General features: G+C 30.7%; 1 protein-coding gene across 47 annotated transcripts in view; it reads right to left on the minus strand.

The window, feature by feature from the left end:
- The window catches only part of LOC145664324 (uncharacterized), a 1,583,153-nt gene that overhangs the window by 699,285 nt on the left and 859,559 nt on the right, over positions 1-24,309 (minus strand). For 10 of the 47 annotated variants that reach the window (XM_081730909.1, XM_081730905.1, XM_081730895.1 and 7 more), the window contains one exon: positions 18,266-18,411. The exons of 27 other annotated variants lie outside the window; for them this stretch is intronic. Coding sequence is in view for 8 of the 20 variants with exons in the window: in XM_081730934.1 (XP_081587060.1) it covers positions 1,461-1,680 (220 nt within the window). In the remaining 12 variants the exon portion in view is untranslated. Of the gene's footprint in view, positions 1-1,460; positions 1,893-18,265; positions 18,412-24,309 lie in introns of those variants that run through there. 10 more of the 47 variants (XM_081730934.1, XM_081730931.1, XM_081730933.1 and 7 more) reach the window with 3 other exon arrangements.

Raw genomic sequence — 24,309 nt, forward strand, 5'->3', positions numbered from 1 at the left:
ATAAGTTGAAGTAAATTGAAATAAATGAATAAAAGTAAGTCGAAAAACAAGTCATGACTGATTTGAGATTCATGGGAAGTATGAAAGAAACATAGAGTGATCTAAAGGAGTTAAGTAAACCTACTGCCTGACTGCTAACCATTTTTAATTATTGAAATTAATAACTGAGAATGAAAATAAGTACACTAAATATGCAATTCGACATTTATCTAACTAACAAGAATACACCATCAAATACATAAAATCAATGAGTATAGCATTACTATTTGATTATGCATAAAAGCTATATATATATATATATATATATATATATATATACATATTAGCACAAGTAGAAAATCAACAGACACAAACATATATAGATATATATAAAAAATCATAAGTAAAGACATGCATACATACATAAAAATCAAATAACACATGAATATTAATAGTAAATGCAAAGACGTCTCTCGAGATTTTTAACATGAATATATTGAGTTTTCGTGATTTTCTCTCTGTATCATAAATATTTTCATTTATTTGTCTAGTCTATGCGCATAGACTTCTGATCGCTCTATTGTTAGAGGATCAGAATGACGTAATAATTGCGGCTTTACTTAGCCTACTTTGTGTTTTTCCATCTGTATTCTACCTGACTGAAAATAATGTCGGTTTCGCTTTATTTACGGATTACGTATGTCTAACCAAAAAAATTATTAATTGCGAGACTAGTCGCATATATATCATAATTACTAATTAATCTTTTAGCTCTCTTACATAACATACTATTGTTGAGACATTACAGCATTATTTATTGGAGTTTTACTAGCATATAGATCGAAATAGATTCATTTAATCCATTAACTTCTATGCAAAATGACTTTACAAACACAATAATCTTTGGACAATTGGAGCAATGTCTTGAATATATTTTCTAGGAATACCTATTACGCCTTGTTCTAAATTATCTTAAATTTCTAATATTGCATGTCCATAGCGCAGAAGATGCACTTTCACTTCATACAAACTTCAATATGGTAAGGTAAATACTTCTTTCATGACAAATTTCACAGCTCGAGTCGTTAAAGATCTACAACCTGTTATTTGATCTACATCTAATTTAACTTTCTTTATATATTATTTAAAAATTCTAAGTGACAAATAGAATAATGACATAAACTACTATCTCTTTAATAAAAACAACGACATGTTCACTGAAGTCACAGAATATATGTAAAAGTACCATTAAAAAAAGTCTCTCTATTTTCAATAAGCCTTGCTCAAAAAGAAAGAAAAAAATAAGAATTCGAATGTTTAGTAATTATAGTTCGAATTGGAAAATCTTTTCTCCACGCGGTGTAAATGCGTTTACAGTTTTCAAATAGTTCCGACTTTCATACCGCGAACGTCTTGCATTTTATTCAATGCCGAAAATTTCCCTTTTAGCATCAACAAAAAATAATTTGGATGGGTCCTACCTTTCGCCGTCCACACTGCTCTCACCACTTTCGTAGTCACCACTGAGCTGACCACACACATACAGATGTCACTGCGTTTCTTGGCTTCCTTCTTCCGTGAGAAGTGTCCTGGATCCGGAGTTCCTCTCTTCGATTCCTGCTGCGTCCTCCTCTTAAACTGAAAGGGGCGTCGCTCTTGGGCGTCTCCTGATCCATCAAGGTGGGGCTTCTGTTGGTCCATTTCTGATAGGATGCATTTTCACTAACAGCACTTTCAAACGTTACACTGCACCAACATCACTCTATATGTCAGAAGTGTAGTGTTACACGGATAAATAGTATTTATTGTTTTTAAGTATTGTGTATAGTACTTCAAAACTGATTATGTATTATTGAAACTAGTCTAAGTGCTTTCGGTGAGTATGTAGGCCATCCGTTATTGCTAATTGTCTGTAATTGCTCGTGAATATGTTTATAAGTGCGAAAGTCTGTCACTCAAAAAAATGTCTGTAAGCGTTTCGCGATATATATATCTATCTCTCTCTCTCTCTCTCTCTCTCTCTCTCTATATATATATATATATATATATATATATATATATTAGCAGCGTTAAAAGTTTATATATATATATATATATATATATATATATATATATATATATATATATATATATATATATATATATATAATTTGAAGAAGATCAATGTGTAAGTTCCTATGCCTAAGAAAAATTGCAAGTCCGCACACTCGGCTTCGGTTAGTTTAGCCGCACATTATTCTCGGTTGATTATCTTTTGATTATAAATGTATTGTGTGTGTAAGTTCCGGGTTTGTTTTTGTGTTGTGGTGATATGATGTTTCCCGGTGATGTACTTGGATACGACTGACCTGGAGTTTTGAATTTTTAACCGGTCGATCTTTTTGGATACGCCTCTAACGGTGTCTTCGATTTCGTCTCTGTTCTCTTATTCGTTAAGTTATTTTGGTGTCCTAAATTTTGATTTTCTTGTTCTCCGCCTATTTACGGTGTTCGAGCGTCGTCTCTCCGACGTACGTGATTTTTTTTAGATTTCATATGTAATATAGAAAATTTTTATGAGTGTTGATTTGGCGCCTAGTCGTCTCGTGCGTGCTTTTGAACCAAGTTACAGACGTGTGTCAAAATTTTATCTTGGTACTGCGTGGCGACATATGGTCTATGCTGTGATTTTGACAAATTCGCAGAGATTATTTTCCACTTGGATTCTATTCAATGTGTTCAGACTTTATTATTTTTCTCAATTTCACAAAAAGATGCTAAAAGCTGTTTTGTTTTTCTTTCTTGGGCTCACGGAGGGTCCTGTGTATGTGTGGTCTTTGAGTGGCTCAAGCAGCGGGGGTATTAAGAGACAAAAGAAGGGTCTTTCAACTGTCCTCGCCGCGACGGCAGGTATACAGAATAAAAAAAGAAAACATCTTACTCTCGGATAGTAAAGGAAAATGAAGAATGTTCTTTGCTTCCTCAAACACACAAAAATGAAAATGGAAATGATTTTCACTAACGTTTATAATTATATGCAAAATTGAATTAAAAAGATTTATTTAGAAATTAAATAAAAATGGTACTGATGCAACTGTCACAGATTCAATGTGGCAAGAGAAAATACCATAACTACACAAAATATTCTACCAAAATGGAAGTGGTTGAAATGTATTACTTCCGGTTTCAATAGGCGTACTTATTTCCATAAAGCAAAACAGTAAGAGATGTCGGAAAAGAGTTTTCTTTACGCAGATTCAACGCCTCAAAAATTAGATTTATCTCGACTTCTACCCATCTATTCAAGCCAGATGTGGTGAGAATCTACAATTTCCGGTTACAACACTGATTGCACAATAGATTCAACGGAAATATATATATATATATATATATATATATATATATATATATATATATATATATATATATATATAAAGAGAGAGAGAGAGAGAGATTGAAGAATATTATTTCATTCCCCTGATTGTATTCCTTTATTATAACCGGAAGTGATAAAGATCAAATAGTACTTCCGGTTTCAATAGTAATATCCACAGAGCAGAAACAGTAACGGATAACGAGTAATGGTTCTTTTGATACAAATTCAATGTCCGTGGAACAGATTCCATCTTTGATTCTATTCCTCTATTGCAATCTTTAGTTACAGATGTACTATTTCAAGTTTGAGTAATGAATTCGTATAGGTATAGTTTGGAAGTTTACCATAATTTCATACTGAGAAACGAAATTCATTTGTTTACTTGATACAATTTACAATAATAATATTTGAATTTTGATAGCCATTCGCTTTCTAAATGATTTAACGTACTATTGAAATATTACGTTCAGATTAATAGATAATAAACATATTAGACAAATTAAAATAGACAATTTAAAAACAGAAGTCTGGAAATTCATTTGTTATCGTGTTTAATGAGGATGCCAACAAGGTTATTTTGTCATCTCCACGAGCCTGCAAGTGCAGTAATCATCAGTATTTTGTAGTATTTATAGTATTTCTAATGTTCACCCATCTTAGGAAAAGTATGAGATATAAACTTCTCTATACACATTCTCAACGATTTCAGTTGTCTTGAATATATACTATAGTTCGTGAAACATTTAGTGAGATCTCGAAGTTAGTAAAAAGATTCTCTAAAGAGGCCTATAAGAAGGATAGGAATTTTTCATAAAATCAAATTCTGTAATAAGTGTTATGACATATTAGTTGGAATTTTAAACATCAACCGAGGAATTTTTTGTCATTCACGAACACCCTTTTCAAAATAAGTTATAGCTAACTCTTGTGACACACAAGTGCATTATTATTATTATTATTATTATTAAAATCAAATGATAATTGTGACAATACTGTAAGTGTAACTTTTTCGATAGTAAAAAGTAACATTTCCTCACAAAAGAGAAATAAACCGAAAAGTAGGGATATTCAAAGTCTAAATGAATCACAAAAGCTAGATCTTAAAGAAAAAATTACTTAGCCATTGTTCTACACTAGGATCAAAAAAAAATATTAATTATAGGTAATGGTTCTCTCGCAACCGTTCTAATCCGAATCACAATATTCTAGTAATACGAAACACAGATTTGTCAACTTATCTGTAACATCGTAATACATGAAATATTGATAGTTTATAGATTACACAATACCATTTTATTTGAAATTGTTTCTTTGTTAAATATTCGACTAGTAGGATCGTTGTAAAAATACTGGTTGAACTTCATTGTAAGAGTTATTTTTAACTAAATACTGACTTTAAAGTAAGAAAAAGCAAAGTAACCTTACTTGCGTTCTGAAAACAATCTTTTAAAAAAACGTATAAGATTAGGTGTAAAATATCGAAAAATGACCAAGCGTTCCACTAAAGGTGAAAATGCATATTTAAAACTGCAATGTAAGTATTATACTTTTAAAATAAAAATTGTAGATCCTCAAAATAAATTCGGAAAATTAATTAATTCATTATTCGAAAATTCCAAATTCTTCTATATTATTAACGTTTAAGGCAAGAAAGAAGATAAGGCATATGATAATGGATAGATCTTAATGAGCTGAACAGAATGACATACCTGAATATAAGAAAGTTACGTGTAATAGTCCGATAAAACTGAGAAGAATAAAACAAATAATTGGCAAAATAAATATTGATGATGCGTAAGAATTGTGTCACTTACTGTATTAACGGGAAACGGATGCTGCTGAGAGATACTCCTCATTAAATTCTTCATTATGACATTAGGAATATGACAGTACATAGTACGGTTAATGACATGTTGCTTATAATTATTAATAACTGTTAAATTTTAATTTGTTGAGCAAAATAACATACTTTAGGATATATTCTTTGCGTAGTTTCTGAGAAACTAAAGAAAATAACTTTTGCGGCTAAAAAATTATATTGTTTGTAGTCTTTAATAATTTAATTTTTTACTATGTTGGAAGAAATAGTCATTTATTTACATACTGTGTACATAGCACAATATACTGTGAGCTAACAGATTGTTGTTTGATTTGATTCCGAAAGTGGTACTAGACACACACAGTCTTTACTCATATACTGTTTTTAATAGGCTTTGTTTTTTGTCACGGTGAACTAGAATAATTTTAATATTTCCTTCAAATACATAGTGATAATCTTACAAAAAATACACAGTAATATAAATCCGTGGTTAGATACACCTAAAGGTGTAATAGCTTAAAAACAATAAAGTGTAATAGTTTTGATACTATAACAAAACCTTCATCATACACACACACACACACATACATATATATATATATATACAAACAGGAATTTTATGTATACCTTGCCACAATTGGCAATAATAAATATAAATATGTTCATACGGCCAAATTATATTCTAATACAAATTTATAAATCAAAAGAGATTTTTCTACTACGAACTTTATATATATATATTGTCTAACTTCTTATGCTACCATAGTTATTATTACTGTAAATTGTAATATTATATTTTGTTTCTATTTTGAAAATGTATATTGTATATTTTCTGTAAAGCAATAAATCTATTGACTAAATCATTAAATCACTCATAAATAGATCTTCCAACCTATTGGTCCTAGAACCTTGAAATTATGTATAAATGTCCTCCTTATACACCAGGCTGTAGATAAGATATTTTCTTGCGAAATTCGACCAATAAAGGGGGATTTAGGGACCTGAATGTTTATATATTACCGTTTGCCAAATATCCGAAATACCTCAAATTTCCTAGGAGCTTAAATTTTGTATAAATGATCTCCCTGCACCCTACGCTGCTGATAGCAGATTTTTGTAAAATGTGATCCCTAAAAGGGAATAGGAGTTCTATATTTCTTGTTTATGTGGACTTCGGAAATATTGAGCTCAGAACCGTGAAACTGTGTTTCATCGCGTGTATTTAAAGTCGAATAGAAATTGGATCCATAGAGAAGAAGAGGTGAAAATTTTAGTATACAGTAACACACGAGGTTTAAGCTGGTAAATAATATTTTATTGCGGAATAATAACCTATGATAGTACATTGCACATAATATATACCAAACAATATTTTATACCATTACATATTCTTAATTACTGTGTTTAAAGTTAAAGAGAAGAATTAGGCAATATCATGTGCAGCTAGTTGAAGTACTCCACTATTGAAGTTCTACCAACATATCCCAACGATTCTATCGATTGATTTTAGCAAAGGAACAGTTTCAAATAAAATGTCATTGTACTGTACAATCTACAAACTTGCAATATTTCATGTGATAACGCTCAACGATGTCACAGATAAGTTTCTAAATCTGTGTTTCGTATTACTAGAACGTTATCATTCGGACTAGAACAGTCGTGAAGGAATCTATAATTGATTTATTTTCTTGGTTCCAGTGCGTAGTGAAAAGCCTTTAATTTGTTAATATAAGCTTTCGACCTACCATTTTATATTTTAAATTCCCTTTGAACCGATTTTTTTTTATCAGTTTATCGATATATTTTAGTAATTTATTTTACAAGAAATATTACATAAATTCACAACATGACATATAGTAATCTGCGAAAAAAAATGTTGTTTACGAATAGGACAATTATTTACATTGAACTATCATGATTGTGTTCATTTGGTGAATGAAATGTAAAATGCAAATCAATGCAACAAGTAAGAAATGTACAACAAATACATTCTACTTATTAGGATATGAAAATTATAAAAAGTTCTCACAAATAAGATACAAACTGTTGCGTTGTAATGTGAGATAATCAGTGAAAATAAGTTTGATGATTAGGATAGAGATTGTGAAGACATAGATTATAAGAGTAGAGAATAAGAAGATACAATTTGGAAGATAAGTTGATATTGTGATTTATGATTATGTGGAAGATTAGAAATTTAAGAAATATGATTAAAATTATGAGATATATAAAAATTGGGAGTTTATGAATGATAAATGTATGAGGTACATAAGATAGATAAGGTGCAGATTAAGAATAAAGGTTAACAGAAGATTTCAGTTGTGTATTTTAATAGTCTTTACACTACTAATAATAATTAAAACAAAATTTAGAGGGAACTTTGGATATGCATTAGATATATTTGTCAATGGATGCAATTCTAACAAATTTATGAACTAATTATTAAGATAAAATGATGTTTCTAGTAGTTATTTATCAAAAAACTACGTAAGCAACACAAAATCTTCAAGTATTTTGCAAGTAATACTCATATAAATGTGTAATAATCTTGTACTATTCATATAAACACATGGTCTTAAGGAACAGTATGATAACATTAATGATCAGTAACAAAGCATAAGATACAAAAAAAAAAAAAAAAAAAATAGAATTTGAGTTTTTCTGTGGCTATTTTCTGATAATATATGAAGGAGTTTACAGTTCCTCTAAAACTTCTAATTTAAACAAAGAAAAATGAAAAAGAATCCAGTACTCCGTTTTAGCATTATAGTATCACATTGACTAAGTATAGAAGTAAATGCATCGAGCGGTACACGGAAGTGTATGTTACACAGTGTCTTGAATGAATGTTACACAGTTGATTTAACATCAAAATTTAATATTTATGCTGTAAAATGTGAATGAACTAATGCAATTTATTTTACATTTATTTTAGTTACCTAGGAGTGGATGGTTGGTTGAACATTCTATGTTCACGCACGATGCCTACGTTGCAAACTGTGTAGTAGTTCAGAGGTTGTTTTTTCCGTACTGCAACGTAGAGCGGCAAAGAGCAGTTCCAATATGCAAAATCGGCTTAAAATGGATTAAACCATTTCAAACCACTGTAACGTCCAATATACCACCAGGTACTGAACTGGGTGAGAAAACTAGAGAATGTGGGGAGAATCAGAGAAGCATTCCTCCGTAGTCCCCGAATTATGATCCGGCACCACTCATTAGCATTAATTCGGGAATCGATTAGTAAAATTTTGAAAACCAATTTTAAGTTCCATCCATATTAGATTCGTTCTGCGACTAAATAATTTGTATACATTATTAGCTAATGGGTAGATTCTGCTTAGGATGCAAGTTCTTTACAATAAACCTGATGCGCTCATCTTTATGAGTGATCAAATGCATTTTCACCTAAATGTGTTCGCCTACTTGCAATGCTTCAGGTATTGGATACTGTAAATTCTAAGACTACTACATGAACGACCTCAGCATTCATTCCGTGTGACAGTGTGGTGTGTGATATCCAAGTTTAACGGTATCAGTTCCTATATATTTTCTAAAGAGAGTATCCTCGTGACAGCAGTTGATTCCAATCGTTACATGCATACGATAGACGCCTCTTCTTGTATCAGCGCTACAGATGATGCTCATCAAACAAAATATATGGATGCTACAAGATGGGAGCTACAGCCCACAACACCAAACATTCTATGAACATTCTAAGAGGATTGTTTCCTGGTAACTTGATTTCCAGAGTCAGAAATGCACTTTTGTCTTCTTGATCTCCCGACTTCAGTATGTGTAACCTTTTTCTATGGAGATATTTAAAGGAGCTATTCTACGTAGAAAACCCCGTTCATTAGACCGACTGAACACAACTATTTGCAGAAGGGTGCAGCAGATAACTCAGGAGATATTAGGATGCGTGTCGATCATCATCTCTTGATTTTAAAGTTATATTACGAAAGATGGATATCACCTTCCAAATGTAACCTTTTACACATAATACAAATAACATTCCTTCCTACACCTATTCAAGTCAATTTAGTAAAACTTTGTGTATACTTATATGTGTGTTATTAGTTTAAAAACGAGTGAAATCCCCTGTATCACCTTGTATAGCTTCAGGTTCTGTAAGTCATCATTGACCTAAAAGAATGCACGTTACATTACCAAACTTTAAACGGGAATTACCATAGTCTAGAGCTGTAAGTGAAAGCAAACTTTTACTTAAATTTTTACTTATTTATAAGAACGTGGAGTGACAATTCATGGAGCGTTTTATTTCTAAGTAGCCTATAAATTTTTAAATGTGTTAATAGTAACTAATTACATAATCACAGAAGTAAAACTACGTTTTACAATTTATCCAGGCATTAAAACACATTAATTATTAACTGTAATGTGGATTTAATGTATTTACATATTCATTTATAAATAAGTAAATGCTAACATTTATTTTTTTTTAAAAGTAGTTTCAAGTAGTTTCTTGTGTGACAATTTCAATTTACATGAACATTGAACGATGTTAACATGCTATTAAATAAATTCAATATACTGAAATATTACTGAATATAATTATTTTTAAGTTTCAAGGTATTTTATTGACAATAATTAGTTAAAAAATTTTTTATTAATTTTCAAATGCAATTGTCACATCATAATTTGAAAATGAAATATTTCAGCTTAGCCTGCCACGATTATGCCTGTTAAGCTAAGGGGAACGATGGTTGAAGCAAGTAAGAGATTATGGAAGAATTGGTGGAATGAGAAAGTGGGAGGAAACGGGAGTACCCCGAGAAAAATCACGTGCACGATGTTACCCACTACGAAGTTACTTGGCCGGGGATCGAATCAATGACCCCACGCACCAGAAGTAAGCAGTCTACCACTGAGCCACCATGCCCTTCCTTCTTGTTTGTTTCAACATTATAAGTAAAAATTATTAATAAATTATAAAATATGGATTATCAAATTCATTTATTTATTTACGTTATTGGTTTCTTTGAATTTAATTGAAAACATATAGATCATAAATATTATGTTAACTAATGTAATAAATTTACGTAATTATTATTTTTAATTGCGTATGCTACGGTTCATCTGCAGTGAGCAAGTTGTCTATGTGCCAACAGAATATTCCAACTTCGGTCCCCGGTATTGGTTCGATTTACTTCTCACTCTATGCCAATTTCAATGTGACTCAATTATTCACCCAGTCTGTGTAAGATAGGCAATTCAGAGTTGGGCCTAAGAGTAAAGAAGGCTGGAGTGTGTTGACAAAATCACCATCTGCATATACCAAAGTCTACTAACTGCTCATCTTCATTTTAATGTTACGTTAAAAAAAATAGTAACATCTTATTTTGTCCACAAACTTTAAAATTGCTTGAATTCTTGTTTCCGATCACTTGTATCTATATTAAGCTGTAGGGAAGATCAATACTTCTTAAAATTTTTAATATTTTCTATTTGTCATTTAAATACGATGCTTATTTGCGTTGTCATTTAAATACGATGCTTATTTGCGAGAATAACTGAAGATACAACGTTGTGTTTATAGAACGTCTACTGAGATGTTTCTTTCTGCATATTGAAAAATTTGCAATAACATTTTACATTATAAGCATGTAGAAAAAATAGAAGAAAACCCATATCCACTTACGAGATAACAAGTACTCGTTGATACATGAAAATCCTTTCATAATTATTGTTTTTTACGTTCTTTTTTCTCTCTTGTCTTTCTTTTTTTGAGAAATTGTATGAGTAAGTTGTAATGGCGCTCGTATTTGCACATAGAGTTTAATTCCTTTTTCGCCATTTTGCGTGCATCTTCTGACGCTAAGGAAGATATATGGAATATAAAACGACAACGTCACACACACACACTTATACAAGCATAAGCATAAGCAAACGCAAATGATTGGGACACGGCCTACGCTGTTTAAGATCCAACCCACCTATTGATCTTCTTGGAAATATGTAGCAAGTGGATCTTGTTACTCAGTCAGTAAAATGGATATTCTCTTCTCTTCTATTATGCACAAAAGAATAAAAGTCTGTGGAATCGATAGGCTTTACGAAAAGGAAAACAGCATGCCAAAGCATACAATACTTTCGATACAATAAACAAACCCTTTCAGATTATTGGAAGTATTTCTTGATGTGAAATTGTGGTTATCTTCATAAATTATGGTAATTAAGTATAATAAAATATTTATTCAGTTTAACATAGATATTTTCCTCTAACGGTAAATTTACATTTAGCTACGATTTAACATTACGAAGTACTACTAAATCCCATATTTGAAATACAGTAGAAATTCTTTCTATCATGCTTCGAAACTACGCGGAATTTGTAGTATCGCGGATACTTCAATGGTATAGTTCAATTTACAACTTAATTGTTTGTGCATGTTGTGCAGTATAGTTCAAATTTCAATATATTTGGTATTGAGAAGTGATTTGGTACCATGGCATAAGAATTCATTACAAGTCTAAAAACCAGTGGCTCTGCGGTTGCTCGCCAGGATATCAGTTGAAGTAATATTGGCTTCAAGCTTTCAGAGAAATAAGAATTTTAGGAATGATCCAAAAGATGGATCAAAAAATTGTGATCTTCGGCAATAATTGATTTTCGGATCAGGGGCCAGAAAATTTTTCAACGGACCCTAAATCGAGTATTCGTTTTCTCTCTCTCTCTCTCTCTCTCTCTCTCTTTTTTTTTTTTTTTTTTTTTTTTGAATAAGCACATCATACTGAGTTAAGTTGGTTGGCTATACTATACTATATGTAGTCCTCCATACGTAAGGCCTACAAGAAAAATTTTGATTGAAATATATTGGATCTTTGGATCAGGGGTCACAAAATTTTTGAACGGCGCCTAAATCAATTTTTCGTATTTTCTACGGAATAAACACATCATACTGAGTTTAGTGATAGTTTGTGTTTGGGTATATGATATGTAGTTCTCCAGATATAAGGAATACAAGAAAATTTTTGACTAACATAAATTTGATTTTTTGGTACAAAAATAAACAATGGAAGAAAAGAAGAAAAAGTAGATTATCAAAAGCAAGAATGTTTCGTGAGTGTGAAGGAACAGAAGGTACAGTATAAGTTAAAAGTGAAGAAAATTTCGCTTTTACTTTTGCGTCTTTGATGAAAGTAGCATTAGACTGCAAAATAAAAGAAAAAAGCGTGGGTCTAGGAGGGTAGTAGACTTTATGACTGCTTGTATAATTGATTCCTTCCTAAACGAAGTTCTGTTGGTGATAAAATTGAGAATTTCTTTTAATTACCACATAATGTTAAGTTTTACTACTTCAAGGTAAGGTTATAACATGCATGTCTCCCAACACCCAATTTGAACTGTATCATTAAATTACGAATTGTATGTAATTTTTGAGTTGAGTAGCAAGGCTATTTATGTCTTACTTACACATTTATTTATTTATTTACTTATTTTGCTACAATTCTTCTAGTAAACTTGTTGTACAATGTTAGAGTTGACCGAGAGAAATAGTCTTTTAAGAATTTTGAGGATTGGAATGGCCGTTAAAGAATGGTGACCAGAAGAACGGTTATTAGGTCAACTTAACATTGAAGTGTCACATTGTATACTGCGGATGGCATCTTACCAGGTAGTTCACGTTTTCTCCACGAAACAACAGTACTTGCTTTCAACATCATGTTAGCGCCGTCTTGTGTCTGAATTATGAACTTCGTACATAATACACTTTTCATTAGAAAGCTTGGTAAGGTTGGTAAGTCTAAAACTAATCTCAAATTTCTGTTTTGTTTTGCTCCTATTTGGTTTTTGGTTAAATGAATCTGGTAACCTCTCTAAGCCTAATTTTATATTTTCAAGTGATTATTATGATGAAAATATATATTAGTACATTCACTATATAGTATATCGTTATGTAAGTACTAATATCTTAATTTTATAATACCATAAAATGTTTATTACTTAAGTAGTTTGAGTGATTTTGTATGATAACTGAGTGTAATAATTGACTATGTAAACATTATTTGTTTCCAGGCAAGCATTTCTTACGGTACTTCAGTAAAAACTCAATATCAGTACAGTACATATCGTACTGGAGCAATGAATCTCATATAATCTTGAAAAGAATAGTATTTCACGAACTTAGTGCACATATTACACAAACATTATGGTATGCAGGCATTGGACTCCTCAGTTATTGGCCATCAAATTACTTAGTACTTTGACTTAGTACTTTTTATGTAATGCTATCAAATATACTAACTCAATCTTGACTAAATTTGGCATGATGATAGAACTTGATAAGTTCTGTAATCATGGGTAATATTCGGTATGGGGACTATTAGTTCTCGAAACCATCAAATGTAGGTTTCAACTTAGCGAAATAAAAGAAAAATTACGATCGATAAAAATCATCCGATCTTTACCAAATTTGGCTGGGTATTGATGAAAGTTAACAAGCTTCGTATACATTCGAATACATTATAAAATATTATGGTGTACAGATCTTTGGTTTCTGAGTTATTGCCCATCAAAGTTATGTTTCAACTCAGTGCAATCAAGAAATTTCACTAAAACACAATTGATACAACTCATCCTGGTTTGACCAAATTTGACATGGTAGTACATCTTTTTCAGATGAGTAAGTATATGAGATATTATGGTAGTTATAGGCCATAATGTTTGGGGTTTGGATTTAATTTTTTACTAAATCTCAAATATAATTTCCAATAAGTCCAGAACCAAAACATTTGCAAAACATACTTACTTGTTGACTAAGCTGATTAAAGTCTACCATTGAGGTGTGAGGTTCATGTCCCTAGCTCCCTACTTTAAAAATTAAAAGTTTTTCGTTTGCCAAAGTTCTGTGTCACAATCATTTTTTAGTGAAGTAAAAGCAAATTTGAGAGATTGGAGATATGTATTTCCCCACTTTATACATTGAAAGTTTCTCCTGTAGCAAAGTTTTGTGCCAAAAATCCCGAGTTTTGTCCTGCCCTCTTTTCAAGATATACCCTAATCAAATATTCTGGAACCCATGTCTCCAGTTCCCCATTTTGTTCATTATAGGCTTTTCTTATGCCTAAGTATCATGTCGTATTGTGACGCAAACCACGAGTTTTGTGCTGCCCCGTTCTCAAGATATGCCCCTATCAAGTTCATATTTTCATCCGACACTCTACAAATTGAAAGTATTTTATGTCAAAGTTTTGTACTGTTTCGTGCCGCAAAGCCTGAGCTTTGTGTCGCCCTCGTTTTCAAGATATACCTTATCATATATTATAATGCCAACATTTTAGTCAGTGATTCATGATAAAATGATAATACAAATTTTTTTTGCAGTGTTTCGTAATGATATTACTATTACAATACTTTGCCGGTGATTCGTATAATGTCAATACATTCAGTGGCGGATCGAGGGTGGGGGCGATCAGGGCAATCACCCCCCTCAGAAGAGGAAACTTTCTTATTTTATATATATAAATAAAATCAAGTTATATATATATATCAGAGTTTGAAGCTCTTAAGAAGTATGACAATCCACCGACCCCCAAGAAGTCGGTCTTGGATCCGCCCCTGAACACTGTCTGATTCATTGCATTCTTTTGCACTATGAAATTTACAAATAATAGCTTGTATGTACTCGTTCTGGCATCAAATTTGCTAGTTATTCTTTGTAGTTAATCTTCTTTACTGGGTTATTTTCCAATGATTCTTTATAAAATTGTTGCATTAACATTTTACAAGTAATTATCTGTAATTTCAAAGGAAAACTTACATGGTATATATTGATATCAGTAAATACATTATTATGAAGAATTCAGAGTTACGCAAACTACTCTATTTATAAACGACATTTCTCAATACGTCAAGCTGATTTCTTATAGTAGGATAGTTGATTCGTTATAGCTGTCATGTTACGATAATATATGAGTTACGGAGACATCGCCCAGCATATTTGATAGGGTCATATCTTGAAAACTGGAGAAGCATACAACTCGAGGTTTGCGTCACAAAACAGAACAAGACTAGACTATCATTAGACTCTAGAGTAGAAAAGCCTTCGATTTCTATGGTGTGAAGGACATAAGGACCCAGAATATTTGATAGAGCATATCCTGAGAATGGGTGCAACAAGAAACGTGATTCTTGCTACAAACGGAACAAAATTTTGGCATAGAAAAAATTTCAATATCTAAAGTGGAAGGGCTGGGAACGTGAGCCTCAGCTTATTTAATTAGGACATATCTTGGAAAGATGGCACCACAAAACTAGCAAATAATACTTTTTTAAATAGAAGAAATATTCGATTTCTAAAGGAGGGAGTTGGGTCATGGGGACCAGCATATTTGATAGAGTTAATTTGAAAACGGAGGCAGCACAAAATTCGGCATTTGCGGTACACAAAGGCACAAAGCTTTGGCATAGAAAAAAAATCAAAAGTTGAGGACTGGAGAGAAGCTCCAAATTATTTCATAGAGGGCATATACTGAAACAGGGGCAGCATAAAATGACACAAAGCTTTGACATGGAAAACTAATTCAATTTCTAAAATAAGAGAAGGCTGGGAACATTAGTTTCAACATTTTTGATAGAGACCTATCTTGAATACAGGTGCAGAACTAAACTCAGAGTGCAGAAAACGGTACACAACTAGTACAAAACTTTGGCGTAGAAAAATTCTGAAATGGGGAACTGTGTGTCTCCAGGTTCTCAAATTGATTTTTAGTGTGACTGAAAACTTTTTACGGCACAAAACGCGAGGTTTGCGGCACAAGATGGCACAAAACTTTAGAATAGGAGCTGGGGACATGGACATTGAGGTATGGCTAAGTGGAGTCCTTTAGTTCTCGAATAATAATTGGTCATCAAAAGTGAGGTTTAGATGTAGTTAAATTTGAGGAAAATATATTCACTGGACGCGATGAAAGGAACTCATCTGATTTTAACCAATTAGGCATGATACCTTTTAGACCTTTGTGAGCTTAGTACGCATATGAACTATTATGGTGAACAGATGTTTGATCCTCGAGTTACTTGCCATTTAATTCGGACTCAAACGAAATGAAAACCAAAGTTTGAAAGCAAATAACTCATGAATCAAATATTTGTACACCACGTTATTTCATTGGCATCTTAAGATTGTTAAAGTCTACCAATATTTAAAATTTGCTCAAGTGCAGACTTTTGATTGTCGAGTTATTGGTCACCAAATTTCAGATTTGCACTTAACAAAAATGCTAAGGAAATTAGCAAGTAATTGGATTATTAATCGGCCAACAAAGGACATTGTTTTTCCACTATAGAGAAACCAAATAAAGGACTTTTCAATTTTTTATTAATTCCTGTATAATCTTGTCAAATATTCTCGGTTTAATATCATGAAAAACATACAAATGCTCGTTCAAAACGCTCTATAACTTAAGACTTCATCGAAACAGACCACGGATTGCATCGTAGAATAGTTTTGCTGAAAACGCAATAAGAACGGTATTAATGTAACTGCAATGTTAAATATTCTTTCGTAAGAAAGAAAAAAAACACAATGTTTTACTTAATGTTTATTTAAAATTTGTTTGGGATTTTGTAACAGCATTCGTTTTTGTATAAATTCAAAAAATTAGAGAATAATATTAACGTTTAAAGGGATTAACATAACAGCCGCATTATTTTCTCCGAAATGAAATATAAAACATTTGCATCATCTGTTGCTTGCCGAGTGAATAACTTTTCATAAAGTATAGTCGGGTCAAAATAATCACCTGATAAACCAGTAGTACACTACCTAAAGTGAGAAGTTAGCAGTGAGTTTTGCAAAATCAATAGTTTAAGTCAATTTTCTCAAGGTTAAAGGAAAAGAATTCATCGAGAGCAGACAGCATTTCCAAAGGAATTCCTCATTCACATCACAGATGCCTAAAAGCATTTGAAAAGCTCAAATTTAATTGTAGGCCTACTGGTAGTTATTCCTGCAAACCCCTCAGAGAATCCTGGATCCTACCCTATATATATATATATATATATATATATATATATATATATATATATATATATATATATATATATATATATACGTCGTGGTGCAATCACGTAATATAAAATAATGCAGCATACTCATATTATAGTAAGCATATTTATTTTTTTAATTTTACATGAGTTGTGTTTAATTTTAAACACTAAAATACCTAGGTTCTTTATTTCATTTAGTTGCATAATTATTGTAATGACTTATTGGAATAAATCCCTACAATCATGATTAGTTCTTGGAAATACAAGTCAAAATATATTAATCTGTTCTCACATACTATAGTCCTTGATATATTCATAAAAATATTATAGAACTATAGTTAATAAGAATATGTGTGTAAGTACTTGTTTTATATGATGTATTGTGTGCACGTGCGTATCGAACTGAACTATTTGCGACTGTGCTTATGTGTCAATCTTTTGCCCCCCTTGGAATGGAGTAGCTAAATTTCCAAACCAAAATATAGAGACATTTGCGGTTGTGTTTGAGTCTGTGTTTTAGCTCCCTTGGAATAAGGTAGTTAGCATTCCAACTCAAATATAGGGACATTTTTGCAGCTGTGTTTGTGCCAGTCTTTTGGGCCCCGTGGAATGGGGTAGATGAATCTTCAAACCAAAATGTTGGAACAGTTTATGCAGCTAAGGAGGGGGGAATATATAAACATTTCTGAGTGAGTTTGAGTTTAGCGTTCCTTTCAACAGCGAGGCTATATGAGAAGTGGATCTACTGATTAACGTGGAATCCAAACCACATGAGATCCCGAAAGGAATCGACCCCGAGTCTCCCACGCCAAAAGCACATACGCAAACAACTCCGAGTGAGCTCATAATACATTTCTTTTTCCATAATAATGCAATATAGGTCTTTCCATAATGCAAAGCGAATCATGTATTATCTAATTGTCAATAGGAAAAATACGATGATGCAAATCATATAGACCTTCTAAAATATAATATTTAATGTACCGTAATATGGTAAATTTGATTAGTATGTAGCCTATGTATAGGTCTATATGTTATGTACCTAAATACGTACAAAGGTAATAAAATAGAAGTAATTAACTATTCAAATACTTACATAATTTTTGCTATACGAACAGTACCGCTTGTTGTTATTGCTTCAACTGCTGACACTCCCAGATCTACTGCTTTTGTTCACAATTATGTGCATATTTCTGGTTACTTGTTAATAATATGCCATCAACATTCCTTCAACTCTTTCACCTAAAAGAGGGTATAGAACTGGGTCAGAAAGTTGCTTTTCACCAATCACAAAGAGAGTTTAGACTTTCTGTTACCAGGCTGTTATTGTTGCGAGATTCCTTCTTAGTTTGAAAGTTTTGGGTAATAATGGGGAATAATAATGATAATGATGAAGTTACAAACTTCATCAATATATATGAAAACCGGGTCATTTTAATGTCAAAGCAAACCTATGACAATTTCGGGACGAGTGGCAACCCTCTGGAAACGTTTGTCGGAAACTAACAATTAGATATTTTATTAACACTTTTGAACATGACAAACTGCATTTCTCTCGGGGAAAAATTATCAGAAAGGTAGTTTACTGATGCAGATGTGTTATGCTAGGAGATTTGATTTTCGGCCCAAGCTTTAATTTCTTTCTATTAGCATTTCGAAATTTTTTTTAGCACATAAGACACTCTTCATTTGAAAAATTGAGGACGAGAAAGTTAGTAAAATGACTGCTGTCTGTTAATAAATATTTTATTTTATCTACCTGTTATCAACGAATATTTTAATTTCTTTACTTCTTGAAAAATTATGTTATAATATTACTTAAATACATAATTCAAGTGTGAATTACCCATGAAATTTAACATTTTAAAATAAAAGTAGTTAATATTAAGGTTAATCTAGCATTATTAAGGAGAGCAGTGTAGTCCACAGGACAAGACGAGCTACGAAATTATACAGAACTCTTCTAATAGAAACAGACATAATTTTCAAGACGAGACAACCTGAAATTTCATTTTGTAGATAGCGCTATTGATGACTAATAAAGCTTTAAGGCAACTACACAACTTCCAATTTGAGACATACCGTACACCTAATATGTTTTTGTTATGCTTGGTGCAAGTAGCAAAAATAACTATGTATATAGGCCACGTTATATTAAACACGTTTTCCATTGCAGAACTAAGGTATTGCTGAAGGTGCATTTGCATTGACATTCACTTCTTTGGAGTTTTCAAATCATTATAACTGAAATTAAGAAGTCATTGTAAACCAGGTAGCAGACGTAAGTGAATATTTTAAAATCTCAGTATGATACATTTTTGCGCTTGGTTCATTTGGCTATTCAATTCTTCAGATTTGTATTATTTTTTTACTTCTTGTAATTGAAAGTAAATATTTCTTTACACATCGTGATTTTTATTGCACAACTATGGTAGTGCTACAAATTCTCTTAGATTTTTGATGCAAACTTTTAAGTTGGTATTTCAGTTTAAAAAATGTCATGTAAAATTTTTATATTATCAATATAAACCATTTATTGTAAAGTTTTTTTCTCATTTCTAGCAGAAATAAAATTGCCCATATAATTTTTGCCCAGTCTGGCGCAATAATTACAAACACCGAATTTCAATTATTAAAAATGTTAGAACTTATCTTGAATTTCAAACATTTAACTATATTCCTCATTTCTAAATATATAGTTTGGTTTATCGGTGACCCATTTACAATCACACTTCTGAGTAATTATAGTAGATACTTTCCGTCATGTCAAAATTTTCAAATTTGTATTTAGTTTTTTTTTTTTTAAAAAAAAGAGCATCATGACCATCAATCTTATTACACTTATTATGGTATGTAGAAGTGATACTAATATCTATAGCTTTTCTCATCTGAGTAAGTTCTCACCAACACTCTTTTCAAAGAATATTTTAGAGAGTCAAACCTAAATTTAGAGTCAAAATACCTGCACCTGACTTACTTCTATCTACAAGGATTAATCTATTTATTTAATATTACTACACATTGTGTTTCTATGTCATGCTTTTTACTAAAGTTTACTAGTGGGTACAATTATCACTTTCCTTAAACGTTCAAAAATTACAATGACTTTAAAATTGGGTTTCGAGTTTGAATTTCACATTTTATCGAAAGTGTTTTAAGAAATTTGTGAAAATAGAGTATACTAAAAGTAATAAAGTTTTTTTAGTTTATTATTCGTTATTGTAGAGTGTGCAAATTGAATTTCTACAATTAAGGTTTAACATTTTGAATAAAAGTGCACACATCTTTTATTTCCGTTGATAATGACTTAAATAAATGATCACAAAATATTGCACAGCTGTCAGCAAACAATGCAGTTCCGCTGCTGGTTCGTACGCAAAGAATTTCGTAAATTGTTAATCAATTTGATTATTTTCGGACTCCAATTTGAAATTAGTAGAATTATCATATCGAAAACTTGTATAGAAGTAAAACAAATAAATTTATGAAAGTAATACCAACCTTTAAAAATATTAAACATTAATTTTACTTATATTTTGGAAGTCGCAATTACAACATAAATATGAATAGACATGAGTAAAATTTTATAAATATGAATAAACATAAATTTATAGAAAATTAAGTTTGCCTGTTTTTGAGAAAGGAAGAATAAAGTGTATGAAAAATACTTTAAAATATTTACATTTTTGCTGCTCTTTAAAACAGATGATGATGAATGTTTGATTTCATTGGAGTTATGTAAACCCCTACACAAAATTTCCCACATAACTTTCACAATGCCAAGATAAAGTAAAATCGTTGTCCCGCACTCTGAACGGATGGGTTCATCTATTTCATTCAGATTGTTAGGTAGCACATTTTTAAATACAAAATCGAAATATAAAATGACCCCAAATCGCAAATTGACCCAATTCTTCCTGAAAGTACTAAAATTATTTTATATTTGATTTATTTTATATAGGACAGAAAAATTAATTTTAAAATATAGAGAAAATTGTACAAAAGAAGTTTTGAATATTATTTGTTTTCCTTGAAAACAAATAATATTTTATATTTGATTATGATAATTTTAATGTGTGGTGTATTATTGCCAATTTCAATACTAATAATGGATTTTATAATGTGTCAAAATACTTATAACGGAAAAGGTGAGATTCGTTTCGTTCTCTTTATGAATTTAAATGTTCTAAATCAATATACGTAATTATTGATTTAATTTTAGTTTTTACTCAGTAATGCTTACGAACGTACCATTTGGATGATGCATAGATTCCGCAAATGTTCCAGGATATTTAGATGTGCAGAACAAACTTTCAGGATATTGTAATTCTTTACGGGATTTTCTCTGAATTCCAACGTAATGTGCTAGTCACGGGAAAATATTTGGATGTCCAAAATGCCGCCCTGCTTTTATTGTATTTTGCAAAGAGCCTATAAATACCCGATAAAAAATTCACAAGATTACCTATTTGTAGGATAAGCAGAGACATGGATTTCTACAGAACGTTCACTATACATTGACTGCAAAATTATGGCAAGCCATGAATACCCTATTATCTCAAGCCTATGTAAGACTGATCTGTGCTACTTGGGCAAAACAATTTACGTAAATCAACATGCTAATATTTTAGTTGCGATGATTACCATTTCGTCCTATATGGCCTCGTAGTTGAAAAGTTGGCCTTAATCTCAAATCAACTGCAATCACAAAGTTTATTCTTGTATTGGATACCTCGGAGAAGAAAGTAATTTTAATTTAAAAAATATTATTACTACAATATAGATATAAAGAAATGGTATTTATCTTTATTTATTTATTTATTTATTTATTTATTTTCTATATGTGTCGTTTGTGAATTACTTCTTTAACAAATTAAATTTAAAACGAAAAAAAGGACTGAAATTTGCAGATTTATAGTAAATATTTCCTAAGTAAATAACCATCGTCATAATTGCATTATAACGAATTTCCAAGTTGTAAATATAACCCATGAAAATTATACCATCATATATCCTAGTACATCCTGAGGTTTCGGTAGGTATGATCTCCAAATTTTGATTAAGGATCTCATTTCACAGTAAATTTTCAAGAAAATAAAGTGTACGTATGATACGAAATTTTACTTATTAATTTCTTCAAAGTTCGAAATAAGTAAACAAAGTTCAAATTTCACTTGTATCTAGGCATAATCGCACGAAAGGTGTTGATTGATAGGTTCTTTTCCAGTTTGTAAAGCTATTATTATTATTATATACGAAAGATACAATGTGCATAACCAAAATCGAAATGCTTTATAAAATTATGTGTGTTTCTTGTGCATAGAACGCAAAAAAAGTGTGTATTATGGTTTCTGTAGTAGTCCAGCAATACGATATTGGAGAATATGAAATCCATATAATTTTATAATAGTTAGAAAAACAAAACTAAATTAAAAACATTCAGACACAAATTCACAATACAAATAATATTTAGAAATATATATATATTAAATGAAATGTTAGTTTTATTATTTACGTAAAAAGCATCTTGGTATGTATTTTTTATACCCATTGCTTTACTCTATTAGACCTACTTTTCAATAAATAAAAACGCTATTACTATACTTAATTTTATTTCTCTGTTACAGTTACGAATTGTTACGGCTCTTCAAAATAAACATCAAGAACAACTTTCCTTAAAATAATATCTTTTGTTGGACTATATATAAATATTCACAATCTCTATATTGTGTGTATTCATGGCAGTATATTGATAGTGATTATATGAAAATGATTTATGCTTTTTATATTCACTTTGTAAAAGAACAGAATATAAAATAAAAATTATCAGTATTTTTGCTGTCTTTTAGTAGATTGTTACCTGTTTTACTTTTAACAATTTTCAAGTATATTAATAAATTAAATTGAAATAAATGTAAATGATTTAGAATTATAAATTGTAAGTAGCTTTCAGAATTGCATTAACTATTTTACTTTTTTAAGAAGATTACTGTTATGACACTTTATCTTTCTGCTGGCCATTACACATATCAGTCATTTGGTATATTGGGTTCCATTCCTTGTATATGATTATTTATTTCATATCATACTGAATATTATTTAGATTACCATAAACACTTTTGAAAGAAAACTATTTTCTTTCCATCAACAAATTACTCCTTCTTGATGCATTAAAATATTCTATTTCTACTTGTAGCTTTTACGTATTAAACATAAAAAATAAAGCATATCCAGAACATTACCTCATGTAACATTTTGTTCTGGAAAATAAGATGACAAATATTCTTTCTGAGTATTCTGAGTATCTTTTTAACGAGTGATTCATTTTGAGAATAATCATGTTTTCCGATAATTGCGAATAATGTCCTATTTAAACTCTTTAAATAATTGGTAGGACAAAAATTGAGAAAATAAATTAAGGAATAATAATAGTACACAAATATGTACTGAAACTCAAAATTTCAGAAAATCGTAATCAAGTCATTCTAATATTACCTTGATTCTCAGATTTAATTAAGTGGAGGGATGCATCAGCATAAAAATTCTAATAATATTTTTCGTTTAAATTTCAGAATGTAAATTCGTATTTCTAAGATATAGGCCTACATTTTATTCTGCATTAAATTGGTGGGCATAGAAATTAGAGCACAAAATTAGCGACTTATCAGTTTGTAGTTTCTTAGCTCTAACCTTATTAATTATTTAAAGTACCATAAACGATGAATGTGCGAATAAATTACCTACATTTTCAATTTTAAGAATATCGAAAATTAACTTATAGATTTAAGGAAAATGAAACACAATTGCTACTTAAAAGACAAGGAAAGAAAGTACAGATACTTTTGTTTCCTATACAATATGGATGATAAAACAATAAAGTTTAAATATGTCTAAATATAATTGTAAAATAACAGTGTCACATTAATCTTTACTTCTTTTAAGTTTTTTAGTTTTTGTCCTGTAACTCGAAACGACAGCTTGTGAAAAATTCATTTAAAAATTCGAAATTTCAAAATTTTAATTTATCAAAATTATCCCACAATTAACATATAGTGGTTTAATATAAACAACTTGTGTATTTGGTATGTTGTTGACACTATATATTTATATACGTATATAACTGTAATAAAATGTTAATTT

This window comes from Thermobia domestica, chromosome 11 (assembly GCF_964235325.1).
Source record: "Thermobia domestica chromosome 11, izTheDome1.hap1.1, whole genome shotgun sequence".
Lineage (NCBI taxonomy): Eukaryota > Metazoa > Arthropoda > Insecta > Zygentoma > Lepismatidae > Thermobia > Thermobia domestica.